This window comes from Primulina huaijiensis, chromosome 10, assembly GCF_012295235.1.
Source record: "Primulina huaijiensis isolate GDHJ02 chromosome 10, ASM1229523v2, whole genome shotgun sequence".
Taxonomy (NCBI): Eukaryota; Viridiplantae; Streptophyta; class Magnoliopsida; order Lamiales; family Gesneriaceae; genus Primulina; species Primulina huaijiensis.
In genome coordinates this window covers 3,256,784-3,276,058 of record NC_133315.1, presented here as the reverse complement: position 1 = coordinate 3,276,058, position 19,275 = coordinate 3,256,784, and the positions used below count along the sequence as shown (strand labels likewise).

At 35.9% G+C, this 19,275-nt stretch overlaps 1 protein-coding gene across 4 annotated transcripts; it reads right to left on the bottom strand.

Annotated features, from left to right (window-relative positions):
* Positions 1 to 7,282: 7,282 nt before the first annotated feature.
* On the bottom strand, positions 7,283 to 11,768 carry LOC140986806 (E3 ubiquitin-protein ligase RGLG2-like). 4 transcript variants are annotated; one of them, XM_073455169.1, is made up of 12 exons: positions 11,624 to 11,768; positions 10,013 to 10,249; positions 9,788 to 9,872; positions 9,572 to 9,712; positions 9,376 to 9,489; positions 9,199 to 9,296; positions 8,907 to 8,986; positions 8,687 to 8,792; positions 8,450 to 8,577; positions 8,164 to 8,344; positions 7,707 to 7,763; positions 7,283 to 7,589 (listed from the first exon to the last, which is right to left on the bottom strand). In XM_073455169.1, the coding sequence occupies exons 2-12, from the start codon at positions 10,235 to 10,237 to the stop codon at positions 7,509 to 7,511; spliced, it is 1,296 nt and encodes a 431-aa protein (XP_073311270.1). In that variant the 5' UTR covers positions 10,238 to 10,249; positions 11,624 to 11,768; the 3' UTR covers positions 7,283 to 7,508. The 4 variants fall into 4 exon arrangements, with proteins under 4 accessions (XP_073311270.1, XP_073311272.1, XP_073311271.1 ...); XM_073455171.1 differs by lacking the exon at positions 11,624 to 11,768 and adding an exon at positions 11,459 to 11,609; XM_073455170.1 differs by lacking the exon at positions 11,624 to 11,768 and adding an exon at positions 11,229 to 11,357.
* Between the last annotated feature and the right edge of the window lie 7,507 nt (positions 11,769 to 19,275).

The window sequence follows — 19,275 nt, the reverse complement described above, 5'->3', positions numbered from 1 at the left end:
TTGAGCAACAAGTAACTGAACAGTAGCTTCAGTCATATAGAAAGTCTCAGGAATCAGCTGATCGATAGATGGTAGAATATGTGCAGCTATTGGTTCCTGGACTAAAAGATAGATGATTTTTTCAGTTGGTAACTGCACAATTTCAATTTGTGCTTCTGCTTCTGTTGTTGGTATCATAATTTGATCTTCAATAGGTTCAACAACATTATCAGCAACAGAGTTATCTTTGAACTCCATTTGAATATCCTCGGTGATTGAGTGCAGCATATCATCTACATTTGCCAGTGTCATAGTTCTTTCAGAGAATGTAGACGACTGCGCCGCTGGTTCTGAGATCGGGAGGATAGTCAATGCAGTAGATCAGGAGGGTTGGTCATCGGTGGAGAGTGGATGAGGGACGTCGAGAATTTGTTCAACGAATTGAACTTCAACTGATCCCACTTTAGCTGGAGACATTGGTTGCTACTCTGCAATTTCAGTTGAAACGTCCTCCTCAGCTGATGATGATTCGTTAGTCCTTATTGGAACATACAATTGTTGTTCCATCTCCCAATTCTTTTACTTTCATGTGAAGGGAGACAGTGTCTAGTTGTTGAAAGACTGCTCTATATATATCTTCATAAGTAGTGGGACAAGCTGGATCATAGTTGGCTTTTAATTCAGTTGTTACCACAGCCAGTCTTTGGATTCTTATAAGATCGAAGAGGTATGGTCTTCTCTATATGGTCTGGGCGACTTTAGTAGCTTTAACATCCTTCATGACAGCTGATTCTAAGGAGATGAATTTCTTCAAGACCTTATTCTTCTTTAGCTTCTTGGCAAGGGTGATGGTGCGAAAGTTCACCCATTCGTTGAAGAGGTCTGTCTTTCGTTCAGCTTGCTAGTTGATATCTTGCATGAGAAGATCAATTTGCGTCTAAATGGCATTGCTGGATCTTGGTTTCTCAATCATCTTTGCTTTGCCTTTTGTATCAGTTAGAACATGGGGCAAATCCAGTGCCGAATTAGTTGTGTCCACAGCTTCTCTGATGATTACTCTTTTTGGGCGAGCTTGAGGTAGAATCGTTGGACGGACAACTGTTGTGAGATGAGCTGGGACTGCTGTCAGTTTCATATTTTCCCCAAAATCAGTTATGATAGTGGAGGGGTGAGTGACTGCAATCGCTTTGGTGGGGCAACTGGTTGAACTGACTGAAGAGGAACATTTGAGCTTCGCAAAGCAACAATCGGAACTCAGGAAGAGCTCCAGGAGAAGGAGTAGGTTTGGTTTTCTGTGACCTGGGTTTCTACATCAAGACATGAGAAGGAGTATTCTCCGAGTCACTGGTGGAAATATTCAGTCTTCTTTTAGACTTGAGGGCAGCAGCTGGTTTTATCTTATCAATTTTCTTAACCTTTGCTATTGATTTGGTAACCCCAGTCTTCTTCAGATGCATTTTGGAGGATGCGAAATTCTTAAATTTGATGAGTGAAGAGGAGGGTACTGGAGGTATCCCTGAGTCCTCAATGAGCCTGCTCAACTGAAGTGCTAAGCCTTTGGACAACTTTGAAGTATGAATCATGTTCTTCAGAATTGAGAAGAGGATTGATGACCAGTTCATCTTTATCCCTTTGACAATAGCAGTCATAGTTTGAAATTTTTCAAGGGTTAGGGCAACAAAGGATCCGGTCTTTGCTAGAAGACCCTTGGCATTGATGTCTGCCAGTTGTTGGTATTCTGGCTTCAGTTCTTTCTTGGGATCATATATTTTGATCTTGTCCCCAGTTGAAGATAAAGTATTCTTCATTTCCTCAATTACACCAGTTGAGACCTCTAAGAAGCTTGAGAGGCCTTCAGTTGGCAGCTGAAACAAGTTTCTGAAGAAATCTTCATCCACAATCAGAATGTGTTCATTTACCTTCATGTGAATCTTCCCGTCAGTTGTGACCGAGCTTGATTCTTAGATGGAGGTGATTTCAGCAGATTAGATTTCTTAGGTTGCTAACCCTAGAAAAGTACGAAGCCCAGATGCTTCGATCTTCTCAAAGACGATCCGAACTGATTCTTCAGAATGAGCAAATATTGATTCAAAATCGACTGCAACTATGTTGGAAAGGTTAGAAGGAATCTGCATTTGAGTTTTGTTGGAAAACGATAAGAGCACAAGTGATTTGCTTTGAGAGTACGGAATTTTGAATTTTAAAAATGGTGAGATACTTTCTGAGAGGCGGTTTCTATGTATATCCATGACCTTTCAAAAATTTAAACACTTGGCAGTCCGTGAGAGGTTTTGATCAACGAAGTAGGATTATTCGATAATTAGCCTTTGATAACTTGTTAAAATGGTTTAGATGAAAAATGAAAAACATTTGAAATTATAACAGTTAAATGAGTAAATTTTACTTGGTCATGTATTTAATCAAGTAATTTTAACACGAATTAATATTTGTCAACATATGGGATAAGATCAGTTTATTCAGATACTAACTGATCAATTCGAAATTGATGCAGTTTAGTTTATGAGCGACTGATTTATTGTCTTACCAATTGACATGCTTAAATTCGATATTCCCCCTAAATTGAACATACTGCAAAGTTAAGTCATCTTATCCTTGGGAGCTGAGCAGTCGGCGGATGACGGAAGCCTCTTTGCATTCTTCTGTCACTTCAAAGTCACCATAATGAGTGTGACACTTCATATGGTTAGAGTCTATAAATAATACTAAATATTTGAGGATGAAATCAACTGAAGAGTTTCAACCAGCCATAGTGGCCAGACGCAAACAAAAATATGAGAACAGTGTCTTGGAGAAGACGCTGTTAACTTGGTCCAAGCTCCAGGAGCTGCAGTTCTACAGGGAGATATGTCTCCCTTGTAGAGGACCTGTTGCCACAAGGAAGCTTGTGGCAAGGGAGAGGAAATATCAGCGCCGTCTAGGCGTCGCCCATGCTGCTGACATCTTCAAGGATGAATGTGTCTACCTCCTGATGCTCTTCAAGAAGCAGAAGGTTCTGAGAAGGATTGCCTTCTCAGATGAATTCTTGAATACCAGCACCAGTGGGATGGCCACCTGGATGTCCTTATGGAAGGATGTTGTAGATAGGAAAATAGTGATGTAAAAGCCTGAACAGTAAGGATAAATTAATTTAATGAAATAAAAGTTTATTTTCTTTATTATGCATTTCGTGTTCAAGATTTCTTTTTCATTCTCTCCAACACTAAATCGTGGAAGTAAATAAAATATTAAAATGTTAAAGAGATCAAGTTAAATCAATTATTCCAAGTATATTTTGGAAATAAGAAAACTTAGCGTCCGGTAGAGGTTTTGTGAATATGTCTGTTGCTTGTTGTTCAGTTGAAATATACTCCAGTCTGATATTTTTCTTGTGAGCATGGTCTCTAATGAAATGGTGTCTAACATCAATGTGCTTAGTTCTAGAATGAAGAACTGGATTGTATGTAATCGCAATGGAGCTAGTGTTGTCGCAGAAGAACGGTGACTCTTCAGCTAGTTATTCGTAATCTTTCAGTTGCTGCTGAATCCAAAGCAGTTGGGCATATCAACTTCCAACAGCTAAATATTCAGCTTCAGTTGTGGAAGTAGCTATGGATGTTTGCTTTTTGCTGAACCATGAGATCAGTCTGTCTCCTAGAAACTGACATGATCCACTTGTACTTTTGCGATCAAGCTTACATCCAGCATAGTTTGCATCTGAATATCCAACTAAATTGAAAGATGAGTCCTAAATATACGATAAGCCCACATTTTTTGTGTCTTTTAGATATATGAATATACGTTTGGTAGCTAGGAAATGTGATTGTTTAGGATTAGCTTGAAATCTAGCACATAAACAGACAACAAACTTAATATCATAACGATTAGCCGTTAGGTACAATAGAGAGCCCATTAAACTTCTGTATAGTGCGATCTCAACTGATATTCTCCATTCATCTTTATCTAATTTAGTTGATGAGCTCATGGGAGTGCATGTAGCTAAACATGTTTTCATGCCAAATTTCTTTAGCAATTTATTCGTATATTTGGTTTGACTGATAAAGATACCAGTTTCCAGTTGCTTCACTTGCAAGCCTAAGAAAAATGTCAGTTCACCCATCATACGCCTCTCGAATTTCTCCTGCATCAGCTTAGCAAACTTATCACATAATTTGAGGTTAGTTGACCCAAATATGATATCGTCAACATAGATTTGGACTATTAATAAATGATCTTTCTTGGTGAATTTGAACAGTGTTTTGTCAACTGTTCTCATTATGAACTCATGATCGACCAAGAACTTTGATAAGGTCTCATACTAAGCTCGAGGAGCTTGTTTCAGACAATATAATGCTTTATTGAGATGATAAACATGATTAGGGAGTAAGTAGTTAACAAAACTTGGAGGTTGTTCTACATACACTTCTTCTTGCAGCTGACCATTTAGAAATGCGCTTTTGACATCCATCTGATATACTTTGAAATTTTTGTAGGATGTGTAGGCTAGGAATACTCTAATTGCTTTCAGTCTAAAAACTAGAGTATAGGTCTCGCCATAATCAATTCATTCCTCTTGCCTGTATCCTTGTGCGATCAGCCGTGCTTTATTGTGAACAACTGAACCGTCTTCGTTCAGTTTATTCTGGTATACCCATTTGGTACCTATAATAGATTTCGAAAAGGGTCTTGGAACTGATGTTCAGACATTATTATGTGTGAATTGATTAAACTCTTCTTGCATAGCAATGATCCAACTAGGATCAGTTAGAGCTTCTTCAGTTTTCTTGGGTTCCAGTTGTGATGAAGGCAGAATGAATAAACAAATTCAACATCTGATTTCTTGTTTTCACCGGATCAGATGGATTACCTAATATCAATTTTTGAGGATGATTTATGCTCCATTTGTAATTTGGATCTGCTTGAATTATTTGCATTTCTGGTTCAGTTCGTAACTGACCAGATTCTTCTGCTACAGTTGGAATTATATCAGTTTGTGACTGAATATTTTTTGACTGATCTTCAAACTGATTGTAGGATTTGAGGGAACACTTCAAAGTGTTATCAGCTTAGATTAGAAGCACTCTTCCCTCAGTGTGTGAGAACACTTTCGTATCAGTTCTCACACACTCACACACACAATCACTCACATATAAAAAAAAAAAAAGCTTATTGAATAGCTGAGTGAGTCTTGCATAAAGACGTTAAGCTTGTTATGTAGTCTTTAACACATAGACGCTAAATAAGTGTTGGGTGGAAGGTGTAGCCTTCAGTCTAGACTAGGAGTTCAGTTAGGCAATAGGGTAAGTCCTAAGCTGAGTGAGTTTATACAAGATCTTGTATAAATCAAAGTCTTCTAGTGGATCCTACCCGAGGTGGTAGAAGAGATGACGTAGTAGTAGTTGAAGTATCCGAACATCCATAAACATATCTTGTGTACTTAACTGATTAACTATCGTTTTCAAATTGATTTGATTAGTTCGAGCTGTTATCAGTTCAGTTTTCACCATAACTGAACGGATATATGCAAGGACATATTTATCTTATTTCAGTTATTCATTTTACACAAGTTAAAAGGCTTTCAAATTAGTCAGCTTTCTTAATGAAAGATTATTTCGAGTGTCTTCCGCTTGGTTTAAAACAAAACTGGATTTAATTCATCGGTGTTTACATTATTAGAACACGAGCTATTGAAGCTCATTGAGAATATTGTGTTTGAAGCACCCTCACAGGTGTCAGAACCGATCCATCAATTACCATAGGGACGGGAAACCTAACACCTATGTGTACTTGATCTTTGTAGAATGTATATATGGTACTCAAGAGGGGGATTGTGGGCTCGATCACTCAGCCTGGGCATAGCCAGCTCGAAACCCTCAGGTATTCCCGCTCTCTCCTTGAAAGTGTCAGCTAGAATATGGTCGAGGTGGACCCAGCCACCTCGTACCACTTCGGACTAGCCCCAGACAGTTCAGCTTCTAAGGCCTTGGTCAACCTAAGGTGCTTCTAATTGGGAGTCTCCTGACTCGGACCGATGGTCTGATCGGGAGAAGGGGAAGCATACGAAAACTTAGCTATCTCACTGACAGCTCGAGGTTAGAGCTAGACATTTTAGAAAACACAAATAACTTACTAAGATAAAAAGCAATAGGTCTGAGCACAAAAGTTTGTTGGTCGGAAACAATAAGACAAATTGACAGAGTCACAACAAGATAGTGAAAAAACGTGAAAATGACGAGAAAGGTCGTGTATTTATAGCTGAGAACAAGCAATCATGGATAGACGATCAAAATAATCGTATGATATAAATTTAAGTGGGAGTTACTAGTTAGAGTCATTACCTCAAGAAGCTAAACTGACGCAAGATCATGGTCATCCACATGTGCATCTATTGATGTAGATAAAATCACACGGATCAAGGTTTTGATCAAATAATTGGCCTAAAATACAACCCATATCCGAATTAAACCAACCTGATAAGTGATGTAGCCCATTAATCAAAGTGAAGGGTCCATGTTAAATACCATTAGGCCCAGGGTAGAAGGTCCAATAACCTACGCTGGGCGCGGCTCATGTCTCTCTTCTCGAGAATATTTCTGCCAAGTAAAGCCTAGACATCCTAGCACACTGTTATTAAATAGCCGAACACAGAGTTACCGAGCACTCGTATTAAGAGCTCTCGGTATCGGATAGATATCTAAACGAAAATGAATAAAGTCCTTTTTTAATAAAATTTTTGAACAAGTCTTTCGTGATAAAGAAAAATCCCAAAAGGCATGGATATTTTATTTAATTTATGAGATAAGAAATATCAACAAAATTTAATATTCAGAGTAATTTACCCTTTTAAAAACCACTTATATTAGAATTCTTATCATATAATGTACATAGTTTCAACCCTAAAATACCAAGTACTCTTTGAACTTTGATTCATTCACTCATTGTTTACACGAACACTATTATATTTAAATTCTTAAGTTTGATCACCGAACTGACTTAAACATCAAAGAGACTACACCAAAAACAAGCATGTTACCCTCTAACGTTTGTTCATCCACGTAGGATTCAGCCGGAACACAATTAGCTCGGCCATATTCAGGTCGGTCACCTCATGACCAAAACGCCTCTGCTCGGATAGCATTAAAACTGCAAGGAACATTGGAGTATTTGGCTCACCAGACCGAACTCTAGGATACACAAAATTTTTGGTATCATCACAATCGAATTGATATGATTATATAAATAGTCGTCATTCTTTTGGGGAATCAAGAATCAATCTGGAAGAAACAGGAGGCAAAGTTGAAGTATGTAAGGCAGGCAAGAATTCATTAAACAACGTAAAATCCAATTCCATAATTAATGTTAGATACAAGTTCCACAAGGGATGTATTACTTCTTATTTGTGAGAAAAATAAGATAGAACGCTTCAAGAGAATGTTTGATTGAAAACGACTATCCAGATCATGAAGCTGTAATATTACAAGTACAAGGATTGATTAAAAGCGATTGAAGAATTTACACAGAGAGAGCTATATCTAGTAGAGCTTTATCCTCGTCTCAATGGGTTGTCGGCAGATTGGGCATGACGAAAGGTCTTGTGCGCATTCACAGCATGTCTGTTGACGACAAGAGAGGAGCGATAGGGCGAGACCGAAGAACGAATGTGGAGTCGAAGAATTTAGTTAATTTAGTTCTCAATGTTAGTAATGAGTATACGAGCAGTTTTTTAATACCTGGTGTCCACAGCCAAAGGCCATATCCTTTGGGTCGGTAATGCAGATGGGGCAAAGCTGTCAAAGGTCGACAAGAAATGATGAGAAAATATTCTATATAATTGTATTTGGATTATAGAATTTCTCAAGCAGGCAAAATCGTCCATTTTCAGATTATGAAAGCAAGATTTTTGTTCCACAAATATATGAGTCAAAGTCATGGATTGCGAACGAGAGGATAACATGTCAAAAAATGTTTCTATCCAAATTAATAGATTTTGGCTACGAATACAAGACAAAAAATTCCCCCAGCCAGAATGTTTCAGCCATTCAAGAACTGTGATCTACTTTCTAAATGTGCCCATCGAATAAGAGGAAAAATTATGAAGAGTGACAATGATACAAGAGCAGGTAACTAACAACAGAGTAAAGAGCAGTTTAAAATCCTTTTGGTTAGAGAAAATAAGAAGCATATTACATGGTTATCCGAAGTGTTGTTCATAGATTGGCTGGAACTAGCAACTGAAACATTCCCAGTAGAAGAAGGTGCACTTGGTTGGAAACTACTAGAACGAGATGGCTTAGATGCGGCAAAATCAGCTGTCCCATAGAGAGGAGGAGGGAGAGGAACCCTATCTGCATCCTTGACTCGAGAAGCACTGAACCAGAAAAGTTAAAGAAAAATAGAAGATTGCAACATGAATAAATTCCCATGAAAGAGGAAGTAAATGAAGAAAGCAATTGACTCGGGCTAAACAATTTACCCAAGAATGTTCAGCTCCAGAGTGGCTTTATACTGTGAAGGTATTTCCATTAAGGCAGCAAGTGAAAACGCGGTCTCTTTTCTGGATGGCTCCATGTTTTTCGACATTATTTCTGTGAAGTTTACGAACTAGAAAATAGGCAAGAAATGAGAGGGGATCAGACTAAGGTCTTAGCCACATATATCTTTATTTTCCACTTGTAACCAAGAAATAATGAGATGGGGTGAAGTAACTAGCCTGGAAATTGTCAAATGCTCGAGCAGGAATATTATCATCAAATTCTTTCATCATATCCCATGGCCCATCACCAACTCCCACTAATATAATGGACAACGGGTACTTACTGCAGTCGAACAATAGGATGTTGAAAAATGGCTAGTTTTAGATCACAATTTTAGCACAGAAGTTACAAGCAAATATTTATCTGACACCGAACCATAGACATGGATGAAAGTACCTTGCTTTGACTATTGCATCCACAGTTTTCTTTTCTTGAGGACTTAATTGTCCATGATCAGTATCAACACTTCTTGTGACCTGTAAATCAAATAACCTTGAAAAATAAAGATTTACAAGGTGAGCCATCTACATCTCAATGGCAGTTACGTCTGGAGATTAATGGATATCAGGTGTAGAAACATTCAGATTTCGTAACTAGACACTTGCATAAAATAGACACAAATAAGCGTATGTATGAAGTCTCGGAGAATCAAATTACACACTTGATCTTGTCCTACATAATATGCTACCTGTCCATCAGCTATAATCAGTAAAACGTGGTATTGGCCGCCACTTTGCTCTACAATACTTATAGCCATTTCAATGACAGGAGCAAATGATGTTGGTCCTACAGAGACAAGATGACAACTTAAAATGAGCAGCCAAGACGAGCACATGAATAAAAAAGGCTGAAATTGAACTCAAACCTGCTAGTCGTAACTGAGGAACTAGTTCTCTATATCGAGTCAACACTTCCTCAAAACCATCACAAAATCTTCCATCAGGAAAGAAGCTGAATACTTCTTGGTCATGTGTTGAAGCTGTCAATGTTAAGAATGGTAAGTTCTCCATTTTCTTGAGTGATAAAAGAGTTAAAGAAAAGAGTTCTGAAAAGAAAAACACCATCTCCGAAACCAAAACAAGGAATTAAATTATCTTCATCAAATTTGGACAGTGTTCTTCCAATTATTGATATGGCTTCTTCATAAGGATTTTGCTCATCTGCAATGTGATGTAAACTTCTCCGGTGAAATGATTTCGCACCTGAAATTAAAGAATTTCAATTACACTGCATTGTAAATTCTTCAAAAGCATTTTTTTTTGGCACAAATGACATACCTGTCCACTCATTGCTCTTGGTGAAATCAATACCAATGATTAAATTAGAGGATTCCAGACCCGCACGTGCTAAGGCCTCAGTGACCTACAGAACTCAACATTCTAATGGCTGGATGATGCAACAGATAGTTTCATATCTCAACAATAGAAAATAATTCAAATTCTCAAACCAGCAATGTCACAACATTTTATGTTAGTACGGGGATTTTAACAGCATAGTTCTACCTGATCTAAGTTGCTGTAGTTGTCATCTATTCTCAAGTACTTCCCCGGATTTCCTTTAGATTCATGGGGTGGTGGACCGCCGTAGGTTGAATTTGGATATTCGTAGCTGTGACCCGGTTGAGCATGTGAAGTATGTTGACATCTTCGATGTGTCAATGAATTTGAACTGGATACATAAGATGTATACCGACCAGAAATCGATCTCTTTGAACTCTTGGCACCCATGAGCTCTTGAACCTATAGAAGTAGATCGTTATGAAAGGAACAAAATAAAATTTTACGGAACAACATTTTCATGCTTAGCAGCCAAGGCAACAAGGGCCACATTTTGAAGTGACTTTTGTAGCTAGCTTTGCCTAAAGAAAACATCAGTACGACACGGTTAATCAGAAACATCAAAAGAAGAAACCACAATCATCAATGTTCTGATGATGCTGATCATGTTGTTTCAAGTACAAGGTATTGGAGTTTTGGTCTAATATGAGTTTAGGTCTTGGATAAAACTTATCTAATTAGCTTCCACTTCTTGAATCACATGCATCCATGTTTTGACAACCATGGTTCAAATACTTCATAATAAATTAATATGAATCTTAAAAAAATAAAATTATAAAATCATATTTCTGTCAGCAATCATGCTGAAGAAATAGAGCTATTAACTCCCCAAATACAATGCTAAGCCATAAACCAAATCCCAACTGAAAAGTAAAAACAATAACAAAAGTGAACATTATTACGGAGCATTTCATCCATAATGAAACATGATTGAACCATAAAATATATAAATTAGTCAGCCCTTCTCTGTTGAACATCAGAATACATTTGCGCATTTGAACCCAAATTTTGATATCAATCGGGAATTCCTCACATAAAATAGAGCTCACGTTTTTTACTCTAATTACCAGCAAGAAACCAAAGGAAAATGTAAAATCAGTAAGATTGAATTTTCTCACATGATTTAACAGAACTTTTAAGACCATAATGTGAATAACATGAAACCTTATATGACATGCAATGAAGCTTTTAAATAAAAGAATGTTCGGACAACGGGGATGAAATGGAATAGCCCGGAAAACAATACAAGTAGCATGAAGTCAGTTGTTGTAGCTAACTAACTATACGACGAACAGTACGAGCAAGAACGAATCGAACAAAAAATGATTATCTAGATCGAAGATAAGATTAGTATCGTGCAATTAAAATGATGTTAACATACTTAGAAAGCATGAGATAGTGGAACTTGAACGTCTAAGAACTTGATTTAGGGATTTGCCGAATCATATATTCCTTTTGAATTGATATGGGATCAAAATTCGTTAGAACAAAACTGCAATCAAAACACTACAAAGACTACTCCTTTTCACTTCTTGAGTATCCAATAAAAGTTGAAATTTCCCACATTACTAGAAAAAGAACAACAGAGGCATAAAGAACAAAAATTTATACGGAAATCACGCAGGAACTCAACGAAAATCCAATAAAAAGATAAACCCAATAGATTGAATTACAAAACTTCTGCCAAAACACAGAAACATAAGAAAAAACAAACAAGAAAAAGAAGAGGCCAAAATCTTGTTCTCTCTTTTTCTTTGAAAATAGAAATTTCTTTACCTTGTTGCACAGAACTTGCGCTTTTGTATGTGAAACGATAGAAGCACTAGTTGGTGGAGAGTGGAGAGTGGAGAGTACATGGATTTGTCGAAAGGAAGTGGGGGAGTCACATGCGATTTCACCGCTACTGGCTTTTTCTCAGAAGTTTCACAAATAAAACAAATGGTGGTAAACTTTTTTTTTCCTCATATAAATCTGCACAAGAAAAATTACTTTCAATAAATTCAAATAAACTTTTCAAATTTTAGTTTAATGATTTTCCATATTAATGATTTTCAAAAGAGTTATTTCGGTATTCGAAGATAAATGATCAAATTAATGCATAATCAATTGAAAATAGCTTAATTGGTAAATGATCAAACTAGAAAATCAATTTTACACTTTGTTTAGTTTGCATTAAGTTCAATATCTTCTTTCTAAATACGAATATTACTTTTCAAGATTATTTTATTGATTAAAATTTTAGAAATAGATTTATATTTATTATATTAAATTACATATATATTATTTTCGAATTTATAATTTATTGATGTATATATGTGTGTGTTTTAATTAATATTTATAACATGCTTATATAATGAGTATGATATATCTATTATAATATAATTTTTAAATAAATATAAATTTCTTTTTATAATTTAATCAATACAATAATTTTGAAAAGAAAAATTGTATCTAGTTGAATTCAATAATAATACAAGAGTTACAAATAATTTTAAGTAAAACGTAAAATTGACTTTATAGCTTGATCATATACCAATTAAATTATTTTTAATAGTTCATATATCAATTTGATAATTTATCAATAGCTTGTGTTCCAAAATGACTTTTACTCATTTTCAAAATGGTTTTTTTTTACTAATTTTCAAAATATTTATTCAAATTAAATAGCATCTAAAAATCATTGTTTTAAGAGGTTCAAACACTCACTATATCTGAAATTTCGAACTTATGTTTTATGAAGTAGAAATAAATATGTAAAATATATTTAATTTTCAAAATTAACCTTAATTCTCTTTACTAATTATTTTTTTAAGTGTGCAAGGTTAATGTAGGACCGAACACTTGCCGCTTTATCAAAAACGTAGCTGGTGGTAATGGTGCAACTCAAATCTTTTAAATCGCACAGTATTTCAAGCACCACGGTTTGATCACTCTACCAAGTAGGGACAATTATTGCACCCAACAATCTCTCTTTCAATAATTGTACTCCTTGCAATCAATGGGAATCGAACCCATAACATTGGTTCTGATATCAATTATAGGACCGAGCGCTTGCCGCTTTACCAAAAGCTATAGCAGGTGGTAAGGGTGCAACTCAAATCTTTTAAACTGCACAACAGCTCAAACACCACGGTTCGATCGTTTTACCAAACAGGGACAATTATTGTACCAACAGTTGATATAAGTATTATGATGGTTGAACTCTTGGGAACTGCTCTCTTGCGTCATGTTGTTAAAGCTACACCATTTGATCTAGTTGACCATGTGGATAGTAAAAAGAGGGACGTCTGATTTAATGGGTAAGACTATCTCTGCCGGGCACAATATCAGCGGCATGGTAATGGTAAGACTGATATGAGAACTGAGATATCACCAGTGTGCGGCACGACCCAAAGATGTTCTCAGATTCAATTGCCTAATAGTCCGATAATTGGCACCCACATCAGCGCAACCTCTCATGTCCACCTATCGCTTAGTACTAGGCTTCACGCTGTCACAAGTATAATGAAAAAAAGTTGCACAGTGGATAACATATATAGCTTTTGGGCTAATGGTAAATGATTAATCCTAACAACTGGCATCAAAGTGAGGTCATGTGTTCGAATCTCCCAAGAAGCATATTTATATGGTTCTTAGATGAATTGTTAGGTTAAATGTGCAAGGATTAGAGAAATACTAGGATGATTGGCCTCCCGTTAAAGGCCCTTGTGCGTCATGTTATTGTCGCTGCGCTGTTTGATCATTTTGGCTATGTGGGCCGTAAAAGAGGGATGTCAGATCTTAATGGACAAGATTGTATCCTTACGTCGTTGTATCTTATTGGCCATGTAGACTGTAAAAGAGTGATATCGGATCTTAATAGGTAAAACTGTCTCTATTGGAGACAATACTAGCTGCATGGTAATGGTTAGACCGATCTCAAAAGACTGAGACAACACCAGACAAAAACATCAGAAGTTCAAGTCATTCTCACAAGAAAGTCAAGCCGCAGATTGTCTGAACTTTAGCTACATGAAATCATTTGTCAAACTAGCCGGATGAAAGTCATTTTAGAGTACACGTGTTCAAACGGTTGAAAGTCCAAACGCTGCAACCGATCAAAATCGAGTAATTTCACAAAGGATACTACAAGTCAAGCCATGAAACGACTGAAATCTTTACAATGATTACACAATTTCTTATAAACTCCTGAATGATAGAATTTGTCAGCTTTTTTAAAAGCAAGAAAATTAAAGTCGCAAAAACACAAGGAACATTAATGAACATTTAGTGATAGGTAGGGCGATTGAAAGTGACATTTCTATTCTGTTAGGCAATTGTACAGATGATCGTTGAAAATTAAATCCGACCGTTGGAGATTTTCAACTATATATATGTAGATTTCAAAGATAAAAAGACATCCAAATAACTATGAATCAACAAATTTATCTGAAGCCTGCATATTTTCTAAGACATTCGAGCACACTCAAGCTTTCAATCTCAAGCTGCTCACTTATCACACTCTTATCCGTTTATACCAGATCATCAAGAATTGTTGTAACGTCCAAAAATCAGTCCACGTAAACCGCATGCATGCAAATTATTTAAATTACTTAATTTTTTTATTTAATTGATTTTAAATGCTTAAATGATACATAATATATGATTGAAGGTTTAATTGCACGATTTCATGAAAATTAAATATTTTATCCAGACATTCGATAATAAGCTGGGGAAAATAGATCGGAGACGATCAAGATGAAAATATTTTTCGATAAATGTTTTTAAGGCTCGATAATAAGATCAAATATGATTAAAGTTTTCTAAAAATTTTGGTGTCCAAATTATTTTACGAGGTGGGCTCGATTTTATCCGAGAAGCCGGTTTTTAGGCAAACGAAGGACTTTTAAAGTCCCAAAAATTATTATTTTTGAAAACAAATTTTTATAAAATTTTATTTTTCAATTAAATAGATCTTAATGAGCTTAATTTACCTAAGATTAGTGGGCCTAATTACTCCTAAACTTAAAAGCCTAAAACCCTAACATGTTAACACCTAAAATTCGAAAAAAATTAAATAGCAAACCTAGGGTTCTAAAGTCTCATAGCAGCCGCCCAATTCACACACCACAAATACACAAATTTTCGAAAAATTGGAGAGCAAAGTTCAAGGATTTTCGTCGCTCGTTCGTCCTTCTTCGCAACCCACGCCAACGATCGAATATTCGAGCGTTTTAAACGCAAAAGCACGCTTCTTAACCTTCTTTGTGCACCATTCAATCCATAATATGTATGATTTATGTTTTTAAGCATGAAAAATTATTTAGATCAAATTATTTAATGTTAGACGTATATTCTTCAAAGTTGTGATGTTTCTATACGTATATGAGTCGTGTTATGATTTATAATGGGTTCTTAGCGGTCTAGAAGGGGTGGCTAAGGGTGAGGGTACGAGTGGCTAAGCGCAGGTGGTCCGTTGGTTCGAGGGAGAAGAGCCGTAAGCTTCGCGTGATGATGATGGTGTGCACATGGCTGGTCCTGGCTGGCTGCGCCAGTCTAGGCGTGGTTCAGAGGGGTCCAAAAGAGTAGGCCACTGCTGGTCAAGGTATGGCCAGAAGTGGCTCGTAGGTGGCTCGGGGATTTGACTAGGCGCGATGGGTTCTAAGTTGTGAAGGGCTCAGCTATGGCTTAGCATGAACAACGGCTCAAATCGTGGTTCCCAGGGTGTGGTTCGTGGCTCACGCGGGTAGATTAGGTATAAAAAAGCTTATGTTTAAAGTTTGGAAAGAAAATATTAAGTTTCGAATTAATTTGGGTTTAAAACGCTTCACGATTTAGTTATTAAGTAATTAAATCGAAAGGCTCGGATTTATGTCTAAGAAAAATATTAGAAGTCAAATTTAAGCTTATATGATGATTTGGGATAAACTGAAGTCAATATAAGCGAGAAAAAGTCAAAATCAGGAATTTTGGAGTCCAAGGGTAAAATGGTCATTTTTCGTCCCGGGTAGTACGAAGGGTCTGGAAGTGTCCCGAAGAATCATAGTACATGCTAAATGATATTTTAAAACATTTATGATGAAAATATGATATTTTACGATATATGCTAAAGTTGTACGATTTTTCATGAAAAATGCTATTTTATGAGTTTTGAAGGATACGATATGTTATAGATAAAAGGAGAGGAAAATATTTTGAAGGATGTGAATTGACTGTGACAATTATGATATGATATGATTGGGGATATCTTGAGGGAGAAGGCCCCAGAGAGAGCCCGTTTACAGGAGAAGGCTCCAGAGAAAGCCCGACGATCGTATTTCCACTTTTGGCCGAGGCCCAGTGACGAAAGTTACTTACGCCCACCCTCATGTACATTGGTGAGCTATGATTGATCAGTCGACCGCATGATGATATGATTAAAGCTAGTCACATTCAAGAATCAAACTTCACAAAAAATGATATACGATGATGGAAAGCTTTACGATTTAATGGTTTATGATTTATTTACGCTTACAAATTTATGCTAGCTTATTTTAAATAAAAGTATGATTTTTATGCATGCGTCTATATATGTATTATTTGTTACGTATGGTTAGAATGTGCTGAGTCATTAGACTCACTAGGTTTGGATGATTGCAGGTGAGGATGATATTGAGGGAGGCGCTGACGCTTGAGTGGATCGAGTCCGACAGTACACTTCCGAGGGACATTTATTTTCCGCATTTTCTTAGTATTTTAAAGTTTACGTAAATATTTTAAGGATTATTTATTTAAAGATTTTATGCTTTATTTTGAAGTTTAGTTTTGGAGAATTTTAAAGGTTGACGTATGATTTTGATGGTTGACATTTTATGGATTATTATGCATTTAAGATTTTTAAATGCTGAGTTATTTTAAATAAGTGGTTCGATTTTATATGTTACAAAAAAAATTAGTAGGATTTTAAAATTAAAGTAAGGGACGTTTCAATTGTTTTGTGCTACACCAACAACTTAAGCCCTCAAGATTGACCGTTGGGATATTGTATTATTTTCTGGTGAATCGAGGTTTTAAATATCTAGATTTGTAAAGTGATCACCAAGAGTTTCATCTTAGGCAGTGATAAGTCCTAGTTGAAGTAGTTTGCTACAAGACGTTGTAAAACCAAAATCTTTTAGTGGAAATCTTCCTAAGTGAAAAAAAGAGTAAACAGTGGCTCGAACCGTTGCATAATCACTTTACATTCTTGCAAATATTTTTTCAAGAAATTTCTTGTTAATAACCAAATTTCTTTATATAGTTCATCACTGGTCAAGCTGGATCGTTTACAAACTTACTCATTTTTCAGTTGTACAACAAAAATAGGTGTTCAATAATATCCCTTAACAACCTAAAATTTGTTAAGAACAGTTCTAAGTTTAGAAAATCTTAAAAGAGTTTATTCACCCGCTCTAAATTCTAATATAATCCGAGCAAGTAGTATCTGAGCGGGTTTTTCTTGAACTCTGATAGCTACATTTTAAAATGACATATATTAACAAGATTCAAATTTTTTTAAGCAAGACTATGATGATTGAAAAATACGTATGCAGACACATTTAGGAGCCCAAGACGATGACATGTGGTATGTCATAATTGAAGGTCTAATCAAGATCTTGAAAGCCCGTACAATAGTTTCAGAGATCGAGGATGAACCACAGATGGATGAAAAGCACCGTCTGAATGGACTGCAGATGACAAAAAGAAAACATACCTTGACAGTGTGGCCAAAGACATCGTTAATAAGTCCCTGAACTAGAACATTTGGGCAAAATAAAAAATTCCTCAACAATTAAAGAAATATGGGAGAAGCTGACCCAACTTTGTGAAGACAACAACCAAACCAAGGAGAACTAGTTGACTGTTGCAATCTCGAAGTTCGATAATACCAAGAAAAAACCCGACGAGACTCTTAATGAGTTTGATTAACAGTTTTGTAGCATCACTAATGAATTGAATTCTCTTGGTAAAAAATATTCTAACCTCAAAATTACTTTGAAGTTTATGAGAGTAATGCACATAGAATGTGATGTAAAGACGGTGGCTATGAGAGAGTCCAAGGATCTTAACAAACTCAAGCCCAAGGATCTAAAAAAACTTGAGTTTCACAAATTGTTTGCTCATCTTAAAGCCTATGAGTTTGAGCTGTAGATCCGGATAGAAGAGGAGTCATTCACTTCACAACTAACCAAAGATTTAGCCACCATAGCCTGAATTCCAACCGCCAATGAAGAAGCTTTTAGCAGAAAATATGCTGAACAGCTAAGCAATGTTGTTACGTATTTATTTGTTACAAAATTTGGAAAATTTATTAAGAAAAACCAGTCTAAATTCAGTTCATATCGTTAAAAAGATCTATATGATGATAATCAAACTTGCTTAAATTGTGGAAAGCAAGGTCATTTCATTGCAGATTGCAACAGCCGAAGAAAGACAATAAAAAACCATTTGAGAGAAGATGGTTCAAAGACGAGAAAATATGTTACTAGAAAAAGGACCAGAAAGTGTTGGTTGATGAAGAGAGTATGAGCAAATGGGCTGATCCAGACTCAGAACGATCAATTTTAGAGACATATAAAAGTGAGAGTGATGATGAGAAGGTCTAGTGACTCATTCCATATATCAATCCAGAGACCATTGAAATCAAGTCGGAAACTTCTGATTACATAGTATTTGATTTTGATTCTAATGAATTTACAGTTGGGCTTTATAAGCTTAATCGGGAGATTATCAGTTTTATTCGTATGATTGAGAGTTGGAACCATATATTGATTCAAGTCAACTGATCTATTTATACCTTCAATTAGCAACGGTAACCTGTTCCAAATATATCCGTTCATGATTGTGGATGTCCTTGTTGCCAGGTCATCGTCATTTCCGATATATGCAGAATTTGCATATCTGAACCTTAATCATTGATCAGTAAAATGGAATGCTTTGTCAGTTGACTTTGATCCTTAATCACTGATTTACCAGAAAGTGAAAAGATTTTATCATGAATGATAGATTTTCGGTGGATCTAAATCAGTCGACAGTTTAGCTCACGATATTTTTCATATTGATTTATCAGTTAGGTTATTAATCAGTTAGACTACTAAGTTCAGTTTACCTCCAGAATTCAATTTGGTTCCAATCACCATAAATAAAATGGTCCAACACAACCTATGGGAGTGGCAGACTCCCCGAAATAGGTCGAAATAAATAAATATAAATATAAACAGACTTGTTCATTAATTTTTCGTCAAAAAAAAAATATGCAATAGAAGGTAGTACTTATTATTATTAATGTATATATCCACTAAATTAAAAATTAATTTCAAGATTCGCTCTATTATTACGTCCTATTCCCATTCTTATTAAAATTAAAATTTTAATCTATGACCCTTGAAAATATAAAATACATTTAAATTTCTACATCGATGATGTCATTT

Bases quoted from the DNA above. Each gene is read 5' to 3' on its own strand.
- LOC140986806 (XM_073455168.1), bottom strand. The intron at 8,987-9,198 runs GTAGCATATTAT...TTTGATTTACAG, and splicing joins TGATTATAGCTGATGGACAG to GTCACAAGAAGTGTTGATAC. The intron at 8,345-8,449 runs GTAAATTGTTTA...TTTCTGGTTCAG, and splicing joins CTGGAGCTGAACATTCTTGG to TGCTTCTCGAGTCAAGGATG.